General features: G+C 42.2%; 1 protein-coding gene across 6 annotated transcripts in view; it reads left to right on the forward strand.

The window, feature by feature from the left end:
• The window catches only part of MYO1D (myosin ID), a 355,995-nt gene that overhangs the window by 112,027 nt on the left and 222,423 nt on the right, over positions 1-21,545 (forward strand). For all 6 annotated transcript variants that reach the window (XM_027130294.1, XM_027130292.1, XM_027130293.1 and 3 more), the window contains exons 8-13: positions 1,008-1,211; positions 5,476-5,621; positions 5,703-5,817; positions 10,272-10,442; positions 14,010-14,080; positions 17,533-17,607. In XM_027130294.1, coding sequence (XP_026986095.1) covers positions 1,008-1,211; positions 5,476-5,621; positions 5,703-5,817; positions 10,272-10,442; positions 14,010-14,080; positions 17,533-17,607 — 782 coding nt within the window. The remainder of the gene's footprint in view (positions 1-1,007; positions 1,212-5,475; positions 5,622-5,702; positions 5,818-10,271; positions 10,443-14,009; positions 14,081-17,532; positions 17,608-21,545) is intronic.

Genomic DNA, 21,545 nt, shown 5'->3' on the forward strand with positions numbered 1-21,545 from the left:
GAGATTTAACTCTTAAGTGAATCAGAAATACACAGGACCTATATGAAAAATATTATATAGCAGTATATAAACAATCTCTTAAATGTTCCTGACTAGGAAGACTTTAACATTCTAAATTGTCTCATTCTTTCAACTAGTTTATAAATACGGTGCTACAATAATCCTTCAGAATCCAAAGAGGAATTTTGTTTTTCAGTTGATGTAATGATTCTAGAATTTACCTAGAACAATAAACATGTAAGAAGGTCGAATAAAATGCGTTAGAGTCGTAGGGTAGGGGGAGCAGGGGAGAGGGGGCACGACTAATTCCACCAGGTTTAAAATGATAGTAAAAGCCACAGTACTTTAAAACTTGCTGCATAAATTCAGCACCAGAGTAATCAGCAGATTAGTTCATGTGCTGGACACTTGGTAGGTGGCTAATAAGTATTTATTGCTTATTGAATGAGTGGAATATAAACAGACTCAAAAACTTGGTGGGAATTAATATGTAATAAAGGTGATATTTCAAATCAGGAGGAAAAGCTAGACTATTCAATTAATGGTGTCGGAGCAACTAACCATCTGAAAAAATAAAGTTAAATTCTTACTTTACACCACATACCAACATACATTCTGGTGGATGAAAAGCTTAAATGTAAGAATAGCTGTATGAGGAATAGAAGAAAACATTAAATATTCATAAAATCCTCAGAGTAGGAATGATCTAAGTATAACACCAAAGAAAAACCCTGAAGCAAATGATTCATAGATTTGACTACATAAAAATGTAAAATTTCCATCCATCAAAAACATATGCTGAAAATTAAAATATAGACGAGTGTCTGGAGAAGGAAAACTGCATAAAACACTAGGTTTTTATATGTTGATATTAATGTATTTAGGAAAATAGGCGCTCCAAACAAGGTCCCTTGGGATTCTCTCTTAAACTAGCAAATATATCCCTGACATCGTGTTTCAGAATCTCACTGGAAGTGGTGTGTCTTGGTTTTTCTCTTCTGATACAGGGAAATTTAAAGTTTGTAGTGGATGGTGACACGCCTCTGATTGAAAATGGCAGGCTTGTATCTATCATAGCAGAATTGCTGTCCACCAAGACAGACATGGTTGAGAAAGCCCTCCTTTACCGGACGGTGGCTACGGGTCGTGATATCATCGACAAGCAACACACAGAACAGGAAGCCAGCTACGGCAGGGATGCCTTCGCTAAGGTGGGATTTTAAAGGCACTGTGTCTGCCTTGTGAGGGTTCTGGTACCAAAATCTGTAACATCATGGGGAGGAGGTTGTTTCCATACACCACCAGTTCTCTGTGATGCCAGCTGGGTGTCCTACGATTTAACTCTATTCTAACACTGTCTACCGGAGATAGTATCATAGTATCACATCCCACAGGTTAAGGGCTCAGTCCTGCAAGCCTGTCCCCCAACACACACACACGCGCGCGCGCTTATCACCTGTGCTTCTGACCAACCAGCTATAGATGGGAAGTACCAACAACCTCCTCCTTGGAGTCCACTAATTGCTAGAGTGGCTCACAGAACTCAGGGAAACATTTACTTACATTTACCGGTTATTAAAGGATATGATAAAGGATACAGACCAACGGCCAGATGAAGAGATTTACAGGGCAAAGTCTGGGAGGGTCCCGAGAACAGGGGCTTCTGTCCCCATGGAGTTGGCGTCCGTCACCCTCCCAATGTGTGGATGTGTTCGCCAACTGGGAAGCTCCCAAACCCTGTACTTTGGGGATATTATGGAGCTCCCTCATGTAGGTACGGTCAATTATTAACTCCATTTCCAGCCCCTCTTCCCTCTCTGGAGGATGAGAGGTGCGACTGGAAATTCCAAGCTTCTAGTCATGGCTTGGTGTTTCTGGTGCCCAGCCCCCAGCTAGGAGCACACTCAAGAGTCACCTCCGTAGAGTAAAAATGCTCCTAATGCTTTTATCACTCAGAAATTTACAAGGGTTTTAGGAGCCCCGGGTCAGGGATGGGGTCCAAGACAAATATCAGAAAAGAGATGCTCCCAGTGTTCTTATCGCTTAGGAAACCACAAGGGTTTCAAGAGCTCCGTGCCCGGAACCAGGGGCAGAGACCAGTATATTTTCTATTATCTCACAGCCTGGTGTTGATCTCAGTTTCATTTTCAGTGAAATTCTATGAGGAGGTGTTCAGACGTTCCTGGAAAGTAGGTTAAGCCTTTTGAAACCAGAGTGGTACTTTTTGACCAGCATGGTCTCAGCACCCCATGGCTGTGAGCATCGCTGCCAGAAGCATTCTCAGAAAAGCAGAAGCCGACCGACTGGGGAGCTCAGGGCCCCTCGCTTGCACAGGCCCCTTTTGTGGCCCTTTGTTTTGCTTTCCTCACTCGATAATGCTTCGTGCAAGTCTCCTTCAAGCCAATTGGTGGACCCATTGTTTTAGTGTCTGTGTGGTGATGGGACCATAATTTATTAACCATCCACCTCTTATGTCATTCACCTTGTTCCCTTTTTTTTTGCCACTACAAACACTGCTGCAAATTCTTGTCCATCTTTCCTTACACACCAGTGCTTTATTTCAGTTAGATGGCTTCCCAGGAATGAGCAGGTCAAAGGGCACCCTGATCTGAAGCTTTAAGTGACTGATTTTCTGGGTGTACAGTGATACCTCATTGTTACTTTAGTTTTCATTGCTAGTGTATTTGAGCATCTTTTCCTATTTTTGTAAAGTATTTACATCTGTTCTGAGAATTGCTTGGGTATATGTTTGTACATTTTTCTTTGGGGCTGTTACCTTTTTATTGTCCATTTGTAAGAGCTCATAACTTTAACCTATTGTCTGTTATCCATGTGGCAAATATTTTATTTTCCCAAGTTTACATTTTCTCTTTTTCTTGTTTGCTGGTTGATTAGGTTGCTACATATTCCATTTTTTTTACCCTTGTAAACCTCTTGCTTGGATTTTAGTCTTCAGAGGAATTTGAATTTATCCAAATGCAATGGAGAGTGGCATATTTTAAGCAGAGGCAATGTCATCAAGTTTGAATTTTTAAAATGATGGCTCTGACCTTAGTATGAGAATCTTATGGAGCAGTGGGTAGGGCAAGGGTGGAAGCAAAGAGACCAATTAAGAGGATATTTCAGTAATCCAGGAGGATGATGATAGCAGCTTGGACAGAGAAAGTAGCAGTGGAAATGGGGAAAAGAGGATGATTTGAGACAGACTGTATCTGGAGAATAAAATCCACAGGACCTGTTGTTCTGGGGATGATGGAATCAAAGATAATTTCTGACATGGTCCAACCCACCTCTCCTGTCTCATTTCCTGCCATATTCCAGACTCGTTTCTCCCCTTTACCACATTAGACTTCTCTCAGGCTTACATGTTGTCTTTATCCCTTTATCCTTCCAGCCACAGGGCCTCTGCACGTGCTGTTTCCTCTGCCTGGATTGTTCTTCTCTCCCCTCTCACCTGGTTAACTCTTACCATCCTTCTGATCTCAGCCCACGTTCTCAGAGAAGCCATCTCTGGCCTTTCTGAACACTGAACAGGTTGAAGTCTCCTCACATCCCATGCACCTCATCTGTGCGTGCGTGTGTGCGCGCGTGTGTGTGATTTTCCTTCACTCTACTCCCTGAGCTCCTTGGAGACAGAGACAGTGTTCATGTTACTTGGTACAGTATCTCCCACAAGCTGCACAGAGCAAGTACCCAGCAAACATTTAATGGGTGAATGAATCCCCAAGTTTCTGTTTCTATTTATTTACGGTTAAAAGTTGGGTAGGAAGGACTTCTCTGGTGGCACAGTGGTTGAGAATCTGCCTGACTGTGCAGGGGACACGGGTTCGAGCCCTGGTCCGGGAAGATCCCACATGCTGCAGAGCAACAAAGCCCGTGCACCACAACTACTGAGCCTGCGCTCTAGAGCCCGCGAAGCCACAACTGCTGAGCCCGTGTGCCACAACTACGGAATTCTGCACACCTAGAGCCAGTGCTCCTCAACAAGAGAAGCCATTGCAATGAGAAGCCCGCACAATGCAACAAAGAGTAGCCCCCGCTCGCCGCAACTAGAGAAAGCCCGTGCGCAGCAACAAGGACCCAGTGCAGCCAAAAATAAAAATAATTAATTAAATTAAAAAAAAAATGTTGGGTAGGAACAGTTTCAGGAGCTGGGAAGATCAATAGTCCAGACAGGACATAAGTTTGAGACAGCTGTGAGACATCCAAGAGTGTTGTCAGGTAGGCAGTCAGACACGGGAGCCTGGAGCTCAGAGGAGAGGTCTGCATTCAGGTGATACATTAGGGGTAATATTATATCACCGTTCTTTAATGTTGTATGAAATGACTTAAAGGGGAGGAGATAGGGAGTGAAGAGAAGAGGACTAGGGAGAGCTCCAGCTTTTAGAGATCAGGTAGAGGAGGAGACCTCCTAAAGGCCGCCGAGGAGGGGCAGCCAGTGAAATAAGAGGAAAATTAAGAAAGTGCGGATTCAGGACTTCCCTGCGGGTCCAGTGGTTAAGACTTCACTCTTCCACTGCAGGGGGCGTGGGTTCGATCCCTGGTTGGGGAACTAAGTGCCCGCATGCCACCTGGCATGGCCAAAAACCAACTGACAAACAAGAAAGTGTGATATTACGAATCCCAGAGAGCAGAATGTTTCAAGACAAGAGTAGGAAATTGGGTTGAGTGATGCCGAGCATCTGAGTAAGACGTCCCTGTAGAGGTACAAGAAAGGGTCCATATAGAGGTGCTTGGGGTCCTTGATGAGCCATTTCAATGGAGTCACGAGAGAGACGTGAAGACTGGAGCGGCTGGAAGCGTAAAGGGGGGAGGGCGAGGGAGGAATGGAGGTGATGTGTATGGATGTGTGTAGGTGAAGAGAGAGGGTTGCTGGAGGGAGATGTTAAGGAGAGGTTTTCTAAAGATGTGACACTGCAGTGCACGTGTGTGTCAGGATGTGAATGTGTGTGAGTGTGTGGTGCCTTTGTCCCTGTGTGTGTTTGCGTGTGTATCCTTGTGCATTGACTGTGTATTTGATTCTCAAGGAATTTGAAATGGTGGCCTTGTGGCTCAGATCTTTATTTAGCATTATAAATCAATGTTTATATATTTAGAATCCATAGGGCATAGGACTCATTGGTTCTCTGCTTTTTATAGTGGATGAGATTAAAATAAAGCCATGAAGTGACTGATATGAGGCAGTGGGCAAATTATGGGTCTTAGCAGGGCACAGAAACACACCTAAGGAATGTTGTTGGAATTCAACACGTGTAGTGACCCATAATAATCTTTTAAAACTCCAACCATCGTGCTACGTCGTATAATTTTTAAACAGATGATCTGCATTTTTCAGCTTAGAGGATTAACAGCTATGCTAAATGGTAAGGAGGAGGTCAATACGAATTTAATTCAATAGGAATTTAAAACCTCACAAATCCAAACAGGGGACTCATTTCCAATGGGCAAGAATTTACGATGTCATTTTCATCACAGGCCATATATGAGCGCCTTTTCTGTTGGATTGTTTCTCGCATCAATGATATTATTGAGGTCAAGAACTCTGACACCACCATCCACGGGAAGAACACGGTTATAGGTGTCTTGGATATCTACGGCTTTGAAATCTTCGACAACAACAGGTAAACCGGATAAGGTCCTGAAAACCCTATTGTTTTTTGTTTGTTTGTTTGTTTGAGCCTAATTGATTCCTTTTCTTGCAGCTTTGAACAATTCTGCATCAATTACTGCAATGAGAAGCTCCAGCAGCTGTTTATTCAGCTGGTCCTGAAGCAAGAACAGGAGGAGTACCAGCGGGAAGGGATCCCCTGGAAGCACGTGAGTGGACTCGTACAGACTGTTCACGATAACGTCAACTCTTAGCATCTTGCGTACCTGCTGGTCTTCTTGGGTGCTTGAAACACCTAAACCTTAGCTTTCCTCTTTAGGATATTGAAATATTCCAGTTCATTTTCAGGGTTGATAGGTGGGATTTCTCTAATTTGGTCGGAGTCTGGTTGGTGCCCAGAAAAGGCTGAGTTGAAAATCAGTAAACTTATGTTCGCTTTACAGCTGATACCACATAGTTTTTTTGATTCACATCTGTTAGAGTTTAGCATCATTTATAAGTTATTCAGAGCTGCAACTTACGCCTTCAATTGGCTGAACTTTGCTTCCAAACTGAGTTTCTTCCCCTTCCTCCTTTCTTTTTTTGCTCTTATTTCTCCTTTTTTCTTCTCCTGCTTTGTAAGCCAAGTGGCATTTTATTGTCTTTGGTTAATGAGGTTCATATTCCCTGAAACCCATGCATGAAAACAGGTGTATTAACTTTGATTTCCATTTACTTTCCTTTGTGTCACACAACAGTTATCACCTCTCTTCTCCTGGCCCTCTGTGAACTTTGTATTTGTCACTAGTCCGATAAGATACAGCCAGACAGTATGATTGATGCAGGGTGCAATACCACAGATCACAGCTAAAAACATGACAGTTAGACCTCCTGTTCACGATAGAAATGGGACCTTGTAATTTTCTTTGAAATTTGTATTTTTAAACAATTTTGAGGACAGACATAAAAAAATCAAAAACTTCTCTGAGTTTCCGTAAATTTCTGTTTATCCTTTTGCCAAATAGTATAGATAATGAAGTCCGTATTTGTATTTTGATATCCAGTGTAAGCAGTAAAAAGCTATTTGAAATGCTGTATTTAAATTACTTTTATATTCCTTCCCATCTTCCTACTTTCCATCTCCTCTCATTCAGAAAAAGGAGATACTGGTATGATAACCAGCTTTCCTGCTTCAAATTTCTTCTTTGCCTTCCATCCATCGTGTGTTAAATGTTAGAATACTGTAACAATTTTGTTCAAGTATAGTAGTATGAATTCTACATATTTACAAATAAAGCAAAGGGTGTATTATTTTTAATAGGAATACCTACAGTTTTGATTCAAAGAGTGAAGTCTCATTGCATATTTAAGATGGAATTCAATTCAGTTAAGTTTACACGCAGCTTTCTTAGAACGAATCTGTTGCATAACATAATACATGATTATAACAGGGCTTAGGTTTTTATAGCAAACTTAATCATACAACTTGTTATTCAGATGTGGTTCAGAGATACTGGTCCAAAATATCCTTTAACAATCAGAATGTCAAATTCCACAGGCATAGTTGATAAAGGGAAAAGTCAACAGTTGCAGGAGACTATTCCAAGCATCTGAAAAAGGAGCAAAAGCCCTTTAAAACAATTCTTAGTGAAATAAAGCAAGAAAAATGTGACCTAGCGGTAACAGAAAGCTCACTCCAAAATAATAGTTACTGAATACAGCCCGGGTCCCCAAATTAGAATCTCCATTCTGGGCAAGTATTTCCTTTAAAAACCCCAAACTTTAGAACATAGTGATTAATTTAAAAAAAAATTATTATGGAAAATTTCAAGCACACATAAGAGCGGAGGTCACAATATAATAAACTCCTTGTACCCATCACTCAGCTTTAATAGTTATCAGGGAATTGCCAGTCTTGTGTCATCTGTACCCCACCCACCCCCAGATTATTTTGAAGCAAATCTCAGACATCACATTATTTCATCTGTAAATATTTCAGTGTGTTTCTCTAAAAGATAAAGACTTTTATAAAAAACCATAGGCACGACACCATTATCACACCTAAAAAATTAACAGTAATTCCTTAATGTCATCAAATATGCAGCCAGTGTTCACATTTCACATTTCCTCAATTGTCTTAGAGCTTTTGGTTTTGCCTTTACAGTTTGTTTGAATTTGGATCCAAATAAGTTACTTACGCTGTGATTGGTTGATACGCCTCTTGACCATCCATCGATTTTCTCCTCTCTCCCCTCCTTCCCTCCCTCCCTCCCTCCCTCTCTCTCTCTCTCTCTCTCTCTCTCTCTCTCTCTTTTTCCTTGCAATCTTTTGTTGAGAGAATAAGTCATTTGTTCTTTAGAGTTTCCCACTGTCTGGATTTTGCTAATGGGGTTCCCGAGGTGTCACCTAATCTGTTTCTCTGTTCCTTATATGTCTTGTACATTGGTTATTAGATCTAGAGTCTTGACTGGTGTCGGGATCACCGTCTATTTCATAGGTGGTATGTGAACTTCCACCAAGAGATTCATAATGTCTTGTCTCCCTAATTGATTCGCCTTTACATGATTTTGGTGCAAGTTTACAAGTCATTTTTAGGTGCTGAGAACTTGACTCTCAGGCACAAAGCTGCTCTATTTGGAGTGAGGATGGGAGCCCCAGAGCCCTGTGCCCCTGAGCCATCCCCTCTCATCTCTCTTTGTCCCCTGCATCCGCTAAGAAACCTCCTGGGAATACCAGGTTGCTGGAAGAACCTAGTTTGAAACCCACGACTGTAAGCAATGTTTGAAGCCACATTAAACTGTGAACCAGAAGCTGCTGGACTCTTCAGCAAAGACTAATCACTTTTAGTTACACAGTTGGAATTTGGGGAACTTAATTCTTTTGTTCTTGGCACAAAAGACTTAATCTTTAATTCCATAGTCACAAAGTCTACGATTTCAGCTGTTAATTAATACAGAGTTCCTGCTTTTTGAATATTTTAAGCATATTTTTTCCAAAGATAGAAATAACTTTTCTCCATAATGAGAAATGTAATAAGTGCCCACAATAAAAGCGAATACTTACTTAGACCAGGGCTTCTCCATCTCTGTACTAACACTTTAGACCTGATAACTGTTGTGAGTCTGTCCTGTGCTTTGTAGGGTGTTTAGTAGTATCCCTGGCCTCTTCCCACTGGATGCCAGCAGCATTCTACTAGTCACGACCACCTAAAATGTCTCCAGACATTGCCAGATGCCCCTGGGCGGCAGAGTCACCCTCTATTGAGAATCACTGATTTAGACAAACCAGAAAAGTATAAAAAACAAAGTTTGCAGAAAAGCCACCCAGTTTGCAGACTTTCAGTCCATGGAATACAGAGGAGGACTTGCAAGACTAGGGATGGAGCTGAAAGCCACAGATAGATAGCTGGCACGAGCCCTTGGATTTTAAATAGCATCGAACAGGGATCCATGAGACACAGTAATACTCTATTGTGAGTGTGTCGATCTTACAGAAGGTAGTGGGGACGACTCTCAGTTCAAGTACCTCCTAAGTGAGGTGGGGCACATCAACACACAAGATTAAAATGTATAAGCTGCCCGTCTTCAAATGAGGTACTACAGCTTTCCTGAGTCAGGGCCATGTGTGCTTTCTGTGTGTATGGTGATACGTAGGCTGCAGCTATCAGAATAGACAGGTGTAGAAGAGGATTATTACACAGACCTCGTGTGTGCTGAGGTGGCTAGAGAGCATGCAGTTATTTACAACTTTATTCAGCCTTGTGGAAGCAAATGCAAAGCTTATTCTTATCCTTTACGGATACTTATATCTCAGAATTAAATTTTTTATATTGTACCCTGGAAACCTCTGTTAGACCCATGTGTGCTTTTTAACTTTTGGAAAACTGAGGGAGATACTCTTGGGGATTTTTAGTCAGCCAGGGCCGTGTAACTAAAAATGCAAGTTCTCGGAAACACCTTAACTCCATCAAGTTCAATATCAATGAATACTTCAAGGTTATTTGTTGGTACTTAGTGGAATCTGGGTCTTGCGGTTAACAGCCAACAGATTGAGGGTCTGATGAATAAGATTAGGTGCAGGATATGAAGACAGGATTAAAACAAGAGTTAGAGAAGGGAGAAACATTACTTTATAATTTTTGCCTGGAGCTGTACTCATTTAAGAGAAAATGTTTTATGATTAAAAAGTCCACAAATACATTTTTTAAAATAAATTTATTTATTTGTTTGTTTTTATTTTTGGCTGTGTTGGGTCTTCGTTGCTGGGCACGGGCTTTCTCTTGTGGCAAGCAGGGGCTACTCTTCCTTGCGGTTCGCAGGCTTCTCATTGTCGTGGCCTCTCTTGTTGTGGAGCACGGGCTGTAGAGCGCAGGCTCAGTAGCTGTGACGCACGCACTTAGCTGCTCCTCGACATGTGGGATCTTCCCTGGCCAGTGTTCGAGCCCATGTCCTCTGCATCGGCAGGCGGATGCTCAACCACTGCACCACCAGGGAAGCCCCACAAATACATTTTTTAAAAAACCTCTGTTACAATGTGTGCTCATTTTAGCGTTATCCCTCATTAGTGTTGTTCACCTCTTTGACGCCAAAGTGACTTAAATTCCTGATACATATGGAGGCATTGCTGTTGCACCTGTTCCTGGTTTCCGTTCCCTCTGGAATTGCCACTTTGCTGTGTCCTACAGATTGATTACTTCAACAATCAGATCATCGTGGACCTCGTGGAGCAGCAGCACAGGGGCATCATTGCCATCCTGGATGACGCCTGCATGAATGTCGGCAAAGTCACCGATGAGATGTTCCTGGAAGCGCTTAACAGTAAATTGGGCAAACATGGTCATTTTTCCAGCCGAAAGGTAGTGTGTATAATGAGAACTTCCTCTCATTTTGATCATTAAGATTTTCCTCATTGTTTGACAGAATTAAATGACTTTATATGTTGGGTTGAAAGAATGTCCACTCAAGTGAGAAGGACCATAAACATCCATGAAATGATGTATTGCTGTGGATAAATTCTGCCTTTCTGGTTTATAGGATAGCGAGATTGATAGACATCATAATGTCCAGGAGAGGGCGCTCTAGACTATTCAATTTGCTAGAGGTAGGAAAAATGAACATGATTCTTTAGAAAGCATGATGTCATTTATAACCAATAGATACAGAGTCCTTGTTCATGTGCTAGGATTTTGCTCCTGCATCTGATAATTCTGGCACTGAAAATAGCTTTTGTCCTTGACTTTTTACTGTAATCCTCAGTTACAAAAATGTAGTATGTGTTCTCTGCTGTAGTTCTTCCGACTATGTGACTTTCTTGAAAACAGAGAGATTCTAGCTGAAATCCTAGTGTTACAAGGAAACTCATTCCTTAAATGAATGGTTATCCTTCTTAAGTCCCTATTTTTCACATTCTAAAAATGTTACAAGCAGATCGTATCTCCATGATAGTTGGTGGCAGTCGTGGTTATCCGACATTTGTGCTGTGCCTTGCATATAGTATGTTTGCCATAATACTTGGCATAGAAGAGACACGCCATCACCCCTAGGTGTTCCCTACAAATGTAGGCTTGTCTAGCAACCATAAACTGAAGGAAAAACAGGCCCCATTCTTCTTCACTTCCAGAAGGAAAGGGGCCAACGTTTCTGCTCCTCCATAATTCCATATAAATCTATGACCCACTGCCACTTTTTAGCATGAATAAATCTGTATTCTGACTTTGTCCCTTCTGAAATTATGTAATCAGAACAGTAAGATTCCCCAACTAACTGGAGAAAGCACAGATCATCAAGAAATAGATTACTGGCTGATATTTATTTTAGACTAGTTTATTTCTAACATATTCTCCTTGGTCTGTTACTGAGGACTAACTTGTAGTGTGCTGTAAGTCAGCTTTCAGATGCTACAGTCTGATCTTTGACATTAGGGGTCTAGCTAGGGTTATTCCTTCAGTCATTTCCTATTTATAACACAGATACTTAAGTGCGTCTCATTTTCCAGGTACAATCCTGGGTGCTGGGGACAGAGCAGTGAGCCAAGTTAGAAGCCACGTAAATAATTCAGAGTGGTGCTTTTAAAGACGGCATGATTACAGGGCAAATGTCCTGTCTCTGAGGGGTTGGGTATAAATGTCCTTTATAATCACAATTCAGGTTTTGGAGACTCGCCTGGCATTGGTAGACAATCTGTGTTTGTTAAATTCAGTTGAATTGGTCACAATCATACCAAATAGATCTTATGAAATATTGAATTCCAAACTAAAACAGGCAAGGCTCCACTTTGTTTAAATAAATAACTATGATTCTCATGTGAGAAATCACTTCATTTTGTTATGTTTCACCTTGGCCATTTATACACTCGAATTTATCAACCAAATATTTTGAAACATAATTTCATATTTACAGTAGAAACTGTACGTACGGTACTTTTAAGCAGCTGCTACTGACTTGATAGGAAATGCTAAATAGTAATTTATCTGTGGAGGTGGAATTTTTTTTTTTTTTTTTTTTTTTTTTAATGTGGGAGCCCAGGTTTTCCCAACTCTCAGACCAGGTGGCTCCTTTCTCCCTCAGCATCCTCCCCCAGACAAATCCTGAGATGGAAGTTTTTTGTGTGTTCTTTTCTGGGATTTTTGCCTAATGAAGGAAAGAAATGAAATAACCAAGCTGTCAGGATATTTCCATCACTATGAGTCTTTCTGTTAAATAAATGCTTATTCTGTATGTTAAAGCAGGTATTATCATTGCTATTGGTTATTAATGATTAGCTAGAATTATTGGCAGGTTAAATAAGGAGTTTCTGGCTTATGCTTATTTAGGGGCTAAATTGTTTCTCATGCCTTAAAGTTATCATGGAGAGGCAGGCAGATGATCCAATAAACCATAAAATAACTGTGAAATATTATTAACATATCAAGTTGAATGATAAATACATAACTTGTACTATTTTTTATAAAGTAAAGAAGAATCTAAAAACTTCTGTGTTTAGATCAGTTAAGACTTGGCAGTATCCAAATGTAAGAATATTCAATTATAATAGTATAGATATCTCTTGGGTCCTTTTCCTTTGGGCATTTGATAAGTGAAAGGGTTTTGTAAAAGTGGTTCATAAGAGAGAGAGAAGGAAAGAGGAATTAAATGAGACCCCTCTGAATGTTAGACACTTTGGTCTCCATAGTTCATTTAACCTCCAGACCAACTCTGAAATAAGTGATTACTAAAGGAAACAGAGCAAGTAGGTGGGAGAGCCAAGATTGGAACCTCGGAAGTCTGACACTGACTTCCTATAATTATTCATTTGTTGAATTAATAGGCTAATTATTCCTTTCATAATCTAGACATCCACATAGAACCCACCAAGCTGGTTAGGGTTGTTTGTTGTCTGACACTACAAGTCAAGTGGTGTTTGTATGTAACTGCACTCAATGCTTAGGGATTCTTAGACGTCTGCTTTTGAATCTGTAGGCTATCAAGTGATCCTTCACAGGGCGGTCAAAGAATCTAGGTGCTACTGTAATAAGGAAATTGCAGAAAGTTATAGAGACCCAGGGCTATATAAAGACTGCCTTCCCATAAAGTTCCTCTTCAGTGAGAAACAGCCGCAGAAGGTTGATCTGGGAAGCGATAGACCTGGAGTCCCGGCTTAGCAGAAGACAGGTGAGCCAGGTTGTTGTGTACATAGGAGAGTACAGACGTTGCATTCAGTCCCAAGAATCCTTCCCAGAGCTACCGCTTACCAGCTGGACCTTGGGCCCGTTACCTAATCTCTTTGAACCTTAGTTTCCATGTATGTAAAAGAGAGCCCATAATACTTAGGTTAGATGTCAGTTGTGAGTATGGAATGAGATGTCCATGCCTAGGAGGTAGCAAACCCTCAATATGGTCCTCCTTAAGTGGGACATGGAGGAGAAAGAGACTCTGTCAGTCAAGGTAGGCTGGGCTGTGTTAAGATAGCAGCCAAAAAAAAAAAAAAAAAAAAAAAGATAGCAGCCAAGATTTAAGTGTCATAGACAATAGAAATCTGGTTCCCTCCCAGGGAACCAGCCTTCTTCCATCTTCTGGCTCTTCCAGCCCCTGGGGACTATCCTTCTCTGCATCCAACTAGTGGGAGGTGAAAAGAAAGTACAGAGGAGAATCACCCACTTCTTACCTGCTTTGGCCTTGAACAGCCTCAGCTCACTTGAACTCACCTTCCATCATCCAGAACTTGGTCCCTCGGCCAGGAAATGAAGTCTGACTGTGTGGACTTCTGGTGAAAGTTCTCAGTCTTTACCACATTTGCCAAATTAAGTCAAGCGCCACTCAGTGTGATTTCCTTCCTAATGATATCGTGATTTGTGACATGATTATCCTCTCCTATTAAGTTGGAATATATTTTTAGGAAAGAGAGAATGTCTGTTTTCAAGATCATCCCCTTCTTGATTTCTCAGCTCTGCGCCTCGGACAAACTCCTGGAGTTTGATCGAGATTTTCGAATTCGGCATTACGCAGGTGACGTGGTGTGAGTATCTTACTGTGGTACCCGATGTGCTGATTTGCATGCAGCCTCCCTTCAGAAACTATAGTCAAGGAAAATGGAAATTGCTTTTCGTATTCATTTGCATTTTCCAGCCATTTCATATGCCAGTATATTTTAATGTCTTCACTTAAAACATCGCCATAGCTTCATTCATCCCTTGCTTTCCAAACATTTATTGAAGACACACCGCGTGACCATACACAGTTCCTGGCATTGTTGGCACTCAGTCAGAATCAGCTGCTGGTTAAATAAACCATGGAAGTATGTTAAGAACTGGGATAGAAAGGTGGGTAATATGGGCCGTGCCCTGAAGAAGCTAACAGTTTAGTGGAGGATACAGGCAGAATACATGATAAGTCGTTATAGTGGAGAACAGAAAGGGTTAAATTGGAGACACGCAAGGCATTATGGGAACACTGAGGAGGAGTAATTAACCCAGAGTGAGGAGTGTGGCCAAGCCTTGTAGGAAGTGATGTCCCAGCTGAGTCCTAGAAGTAAAAGAGGCTTAGTCAGAAGACAGAATTAGGAAGAGAAGAGTAAGAGAGGGCATTCCAAGCAGAAGAGATAGCAGGCCTGCAGGCCCAGAGGTGAAAGTCACCGTTGTACATAAAGAACCACTAGTGGTTGGGTAACTATATGAGCAAAAACCAGTTTACCGTATGAATTTTCAAGTGTTATTTGAAAAAGTGAAATTCTCACAAGCTGCATTTTCTGATTATAATACAATACAAGTAGAAATTGGGGAAGAAAATGAAACTAAAAAAATATAACCACCTTAGTATTTTCATTTCCTAAGGCTGCTGTAACAAATGACCACAAATTGGTGACGTAAAACAGTAGAAATTTATTCTTTCACAGTTCTGGAGGCCAGAAGTTAGAAACCTAGGAGTCGGCAGGGCCACACTCTGGAGGCTTTAGAGGATTGTTCCTTGCTTTCCCCAGCGTCTGGTGGCTGCCAGCATTCCTTGGTTCGCGGCTGCATCACTCCAGTCTCTGCCTCTGTGGTCACACTGCCCCTTCCTCTTCAGGGTGTCTGTGTTAAATCTGCCTCTGTCTTAAAACTACACTTGTGATGGCATTTAAGGCCCACCTGAATACACGGGATGAATTTCTCCTCCCAAGGTCCTTAACGTAATCACATCTTTTACCACATAAGGTGACATTCGCAGGTTCCAGGGAATTTGACATGGTTGTCTTTCAAAGGTGGCATTTCCAGTCTGCTACACTTACTATGTTTTGCCCACCCAACACTCACTGCTTACTATCTTGTTTTTGTTTGAAGTCCCCTCTTTTCCTTTCTGCTTATTTTTTACATTAGGAATTCTATTCATGTAACCCATTACAGGAAGAAATTAAACAACGACAGAAAGCAAATGATCGTCTCTATAGATGCCAAAAAGACATTTGAGGAAATTTTAATAGCTGTTCCTGATTTAAATTAAAACTCTAGAATCATAAAATAAAATGGCTCAAAATTATCATTCCCCCTCTGTCAAACTAGCCGTTAGTGCTGGGATGGCGCCATTATCCGCTTTTTCTGGTGCTATTTCCAGGTTCCAGAATACTGAAGAGGGAAGATCCAGTACCACGCAGATACCTGCCTCTGAAAATCCAGGCCTCACTTATAGGGTACTTTTTATACAGCCCAGGTTGGCATAACTGCAGAGCTGGACAGAGGCCTTAGAGAACATGCAGGGCATGAAGAAATTTATGCAGAGTGTGTAAAATTCTTACCCAAGGTCACACAGCAAGTGTATGGAACAGCTGAGACAATAACTAGGCTTTCAGACTCGCAGTCCAGAAAGCTAGCCAGCCCCGCAGGGGAATATTTGATGCCTCAGACTTACCCTCCTCTTCTTAGGCTCTTCTTAACCCTTTTTCAGATTTTTGCTGGGTATCTTCTGTGAGCACAATACTTTATAAAGTATGGTCCCTGCCCACAAAGAGCTTTCCATGTAAGATGCATACATACATACGTGGTTGTGTGCATGTATTTATTAACACACACTCCCATATATATATACACATACACACATTTATATGCATACACTGATACAGCAAAAGATGGTTGAACATAATTGCCATATGAGTAATAATGTGTTGTCAGAATTCAGAATAAGCAAATGGTATAATACTTCTAACTGTGTGTGGTAAACCCAGGAAGGCAGATGCTGGTCCTTGGGTGCTAGGAATTATTTTTATAGGAAAAAGGGGAAAGGAGGCTAAAACTATTTAGGAAGTAGTAACTAGGCCCATTTGACTGGAGCGTATCCTTTGGTGGCATAGAGAAGTAGAAACGCCTAGAAAAGTAGATTGAGATCAAATCACAATGGGTCTTAAAGGCCAAAATAAGGAGTTTGAAGTTTGAATTGTATGGGTCCAGTGATAGATGAAGAGTCAGGTGACTTCAGGGGCCCAGTCAGAAGAGACTTGCAGGTATTAGGAAGAAGACCGAGGTTGGAGGACGCAAGGAACTAATTTTGGACCTGACGGCCTTAAAGTATGCCCACGGGCAGCACAGCCTGAAGGAACGTTCTTGCAGAAGTAGACATGTAAGGCTGGAACATTGGTGCGAGGTCCGGGTTCGATGCGATTGACAAGGAAGACGATACAGTCAGGCAAGAAAGGAGAGCTGGAAGCAGTGGCTGCCTCTGTAGGGTTGCTACTTACCCAGCCTCCTCTCAGCCTGCTGTACTCATGTAGAACCCTCCCTTCCTGTTATCCCCCCCTCATCCCCCAGTGTTCTCCCTCTAGAGCCATGCCAGTCACCGCAGCAGAGCAACCCCCATTCCTGCCTTTGTCACCAGCTGCAATCTTAGCTGGACCCTCAAGACGTTGCTCGCGTCCCTTTCTCCAAACCATGGACACTGACCTTTTCACTTCCTCTTGAGCACTCCTCGCATGTGCCTGCTCCCGCCCTTTCATTTAATCGGTTTCCCTGTGTGATCTGCCTGCCTCTTTCTCTTCTGCTTATCCAAATCTTACCATCCTTTGCAGTTCTTCTTGGATTCTTTTCTCCCACCCTGAGCACAGTGAGCAAGCCTTAGGCAAGTCATTTGACCTCCCTACGGATGAGACTGTTAGATCCTGTACGTTGCCGTTTTGCTTTTATCTTAGGAATGCTGGATGATAAATACAGCTGTCTTTTTAAAAGTCATCGTCTTGAGGTAAGCAACAAACCAGTAGAGAATGATGATCTTAATCATAATGATGACACTGATGTTTGCTCTCCTTTTGAGGACTAGAAACAGCACCCATTCTGTACAGGAGGTGAATTTGTTATTCTTTAACCCAGCACTGGGTGGACAGTATTAGCTTTATAGATGATTGGTTGCATAATTTAACTGTGGAAAGGCGTGTAGACTTCTAGAAAAGCTTAAAAGTGGCTCTCGCTTGGTGAATAATCTGTTTTCTTTTTCTTTTTTCTCAACTAGCTATTCTGTCATTGGTTTTATTGACAAAAACAAAGACACTTTATTTCAAGATTTCAAACGCCTCATGTATAACAGGTAGGATTGAAATTTTATTATTTGTCTTTACGTTAAGCTCTTTGACATGTATATTACATAATATGTATGCCCATTATTTTATGTGACAATTTTAAGAGTTTCTGGTAATTTTTCTAGTTCTGCTTGATCATACTTAATGAGTGAAATAATATATTACTTTATGATGATAAAATCTGTACACTTAGGGCAGGAACCCTGTTGTTAATATGATGTTCCTTGATTTCCCTTGGGTCGCCTCAGTTTCTCTGTTCATTGCCGCCATCCTCCAACACCCCCGCCAGTGTACGCAGCAGTCCCCCGGCCAGGCCAGTGGCCATGGGAGAGTGTCAAATAACGTCTGGCCCAGCCGAAAGCTTTACATACTCAGATTCCCACTGTAGCGTCTTTGTAGTGTCTCCAGCCAAGGGACCACCCTGATATCAGAGTGGCTGTGGTATCAGTGGTGATAGATCCTGAGTGGTCAGAATCTTCTCACAGTCCAAGAAAATGGGAAAAATCTGTGGAGAAATAAAACCAGGCAGAGGAGAGCAAGTTCACACCCAGTACGGATACCTTGGAAAGAAGGCCTATGAAGAAGAGAAGCTTCCTAGCCAGCTGCTGCTTTTGGATTAAAGTGTTGTCGCTCATGTATTAAGTCTACTCAGCCTGTTGGTCAGTAGTTCAGACAAGGTATATGGAGCACCTCTGAGCTACACTTCCTTCTGTGCTCTTGGGGTACAAAGCCCCTGCCCTCCCGAGGTCTTTTATTCTAGTGGAGATGACAGTTAATAAAACAATAAAACAGCGAACCTTCAGGTGGTAACAAGTGCTGTGAAGAAGAGTAAAGTAGGTGAGAGATCGAAGGGTACAGACCAGGAAGGGCCGGGAGGCATCACAGGTAGGGTGGTCGGAAAAGGCTTCTTAAAAGAGGGGTCATTTGAGCTGAGACCTGAGTGAAGTGAGAACGTGAACCATGAACATGGCGGGGAAGAGAGGGAGAGCATTCAGGCAGAGAGAAGGGCTAGTTCACCAAGGCATTAAGGTGGGAACGAGCTTGGGTGTGTTGAGGACGGGAGGAAGGCCAGTGTGGCTGAAATCAGTGAGGGGAGGGGAGAGCGATTGGGAATGACTGCAGAGAGGTCCACAGGGCCCAGCTCATGAAGAGTCCATGAGCCAAGCATGATGGGAAGCCATTGGAATGGATGATGTGATATGATCTCTATTTTAAAGAAATCATTGGAGCCGCTGTGTAAAACCCAGACTGTAAAGGGCAAGAGTAGACATGCAGAGACCAAGTAGGAGGCTCGTTTGGTGATCCAGGCTGAGGCATGGATGGGGTTACAGAGATGATGAAAAGTGGTCTGAGTGGGTGATGTTCTGAAAGTAGAGCCAGCAAGATTTGCTGATGGATAGGATGTGTGATGTGAGAAAAACAGAAATCAAAGACGATGCCTGAGCAATGGGGAAGGGATGCTTGACTGCGGGAAAGACAAGAGGAGGCGCTCATTTTGGGGGGAAATCAAGAGTTTCGTTTTGGATATGTTTTGTCGGAGGTGCATTTTGGGCATCCGGTTGAAAATGCCAAATAGGCAATTGTTTGTGTGCATTTAGAGCTCAGAGTAAAGGCGGGACTAGAGATGTAAATTCATGGTCACCAGTCTGTTGATAGTATTTAAAGCCATAGTCCTGGGTGAGTTTGTCTAGGGTGAGCAGAGAGAAAAAATAAAAGAGAGAAGAGGTTGGTTGAAAGATGAATCCCTGAGATACTCTACCATTTCGAGTCAAGCAAGGAAAGAGGAACTAGCAAAGGAAACTGAGAGCACGCCTGTGAGTTAGGAAGAAAGCCAGGAATCTGGTGTCAGGGAGGCCAGGTCAAGTAAAAAAGATAAACTGTGTCAAACACTGTCAAGAGCAGAGTCCTATGAGGACCAAGATTCACCATTGGATTTGCAAACATGAAGGTCATTGGGACCCTGACAACACTGGCTTCAGTAGAGTCGTGAAGACAAGATGTCTGATGGAAGCGGGCGCAAGAGAATGCAGAAAATGAGAATGTGGAGAAAGTGTGTTTCAACAGTTCTTTCAAGAGGTTTTGGTGTAAAATGGTTCATCTGTATGGATGAAGCCTCCAAGAGCAGAGATGGAGCCGTCACCACTAGAAAGTCACAGAGATGTGGGAATGTGAGAGGGGACCCATGTAAGGGCTGGTTTGGGGAGAAGAGAGTTTCAGAAAGAAGTTTCAATGCTCGGTTTATCAGGTAAGATGCACCCATTTTGAGAGAGAAATCAAAGAGTCTGGCGTTGCTCTGTGTGTAGAAAATGTCAAAAAGTCAAATCAGAAAAACGGCCTCAGTCGGCCAGTGACAAAGTCAGGGTGTGTTGCCCGAGGAAGGCAGCAGGCTGTGTACCAGGAAGCTGCACAGGGTGGCATTGGTTACCTTCTTGAATTATCACAGCCCAGAGGTTCAGCTCACAGAGAACAGCTGCACCTTCTAGTGGTGGATTCACGTAACCCCCAGCTCACAGGACCAATGCAGAAACAGACCAGCGAGCAGATTTATTTCCAGTGGACAATCTAACGGGCTCATGGTATGGAACACTTGCATGGGGATAACAGGCTCTTCTTCCCTATTGGAAAACCTGCCTGGGAAGTCAAATAGAACTCTGTTAACTGACCGTGAAAAATTTCACCTATAGAATGCTTAATTGCTTGGTAAGCCTGGAATCAGAACAAAGGAACTTAGATAAATCCAACAATTAAGGGCATCAGTCTGAGATGAATCCATTTCACAACAGGGATGGTCTTGCCAAAGGTACAAAAACATTAAAAGTCTGTTCATTGCAACTTGTATATATCTCCGTAGTAGGAAGGGCCTTGCCAGGGGGATGGAAAGTCTTGCAATGATTTTGGTTAAAACCATCCTCCTAGATGGTGTTTAGATGGGCTACCTTTGCCTTTTCGGTGCTTCCATGGCTAAATGACCTTTCCAAATTCAATCCTTTCTTTCTTTCTATCTGTTTAAAGAGTAATCCCGGGACCTCTAGTTCTGTAGAGTATCCGTGCATGGGTGCAGACACATGCACGTGTGTGTATATATAAAGGGAAGGAGGCAAGGAGCAAGCAGGTGGCATGCGAGGTGCACAGATCGCTCTTTACCACTCTCTCGTTAGCCAGCTAAGTTCCGCCTTATCTGTTATACGTACTGGGTTTCTGGATAAATAAGCTTCCCTTTTAAGGGAAAGTTTCTTTTAAATAAGTTTGAAAAGTATGTTGACTTACTGGCCTGAAAGTTCTTTTTCTTTAAAACAATTGTATGTGTCTGTTTTGATTCATTATGCATCAGTTCTACTGTTTAATAATGTAATAATAAAAAACATCTTATTTCCTTCATTCTCAACATTCCCCCCTCCCTTCATTTACAAGGTAGTGTCTGAAACAAGACCAAAAGGGAGTAAGGTGCAACTGAGGGCAGAAAAGCCAGTGATTTTCTGTCTTTGATGTGCATCAGGATTTTCAAAGTGCACACGCTCTAGTTTCTGGAAATTCTATTCCAGAGGTGTTAGGAGGGCATCCAGGCATTGTGGGCACTAAAGGTTGAGAACCATTGCCTCAGGTTCTCTCTCTGCTAAAGATTGAAATGGAAAAGTTAAGGAAAAGCAATAAACATTTATGTGGTCTTTTTTTTTTTTTTTTTTTTTTTTTTTTTTTGCTGTACGCGGGCCTCTCACTGCTGTGGCCTCTCCCGTTGCGGAGCACAGGCTCTGGACGCGCAGGCTCAGCGGCCATGGCTCACGGGCCCAGCCGCTCTGCGGCATGTGGGATCTTCCCAGACCGGGGCACGAACCCGTGTCCCCTGCATCGGCAGGCGGACTCTCAACCAGTGTGCCACCAGGGAAGCCCTATGTGATCATTTTTTTTTTTTTTTTTTTTTACATCTTTATTGGAGTATAATTGCTTT

This window comes from Aethalodelphis obliquidens, unplaced genomic scaffold (assembly GCF_003676395.1).
Source record: "Aethalodelphis obliquidens isolate GAN/ISIS:26980383/991018 unplaced genomic scaffold, ASM367639v1 scaffold38, whole genome shotgun sequence".
NCBI lineage: Eukaryota > Metazoa > Chordata > Mammalia > Artiodactyla > Delphinidae > Aethalodelphis > Aethalodelphis obliquidens.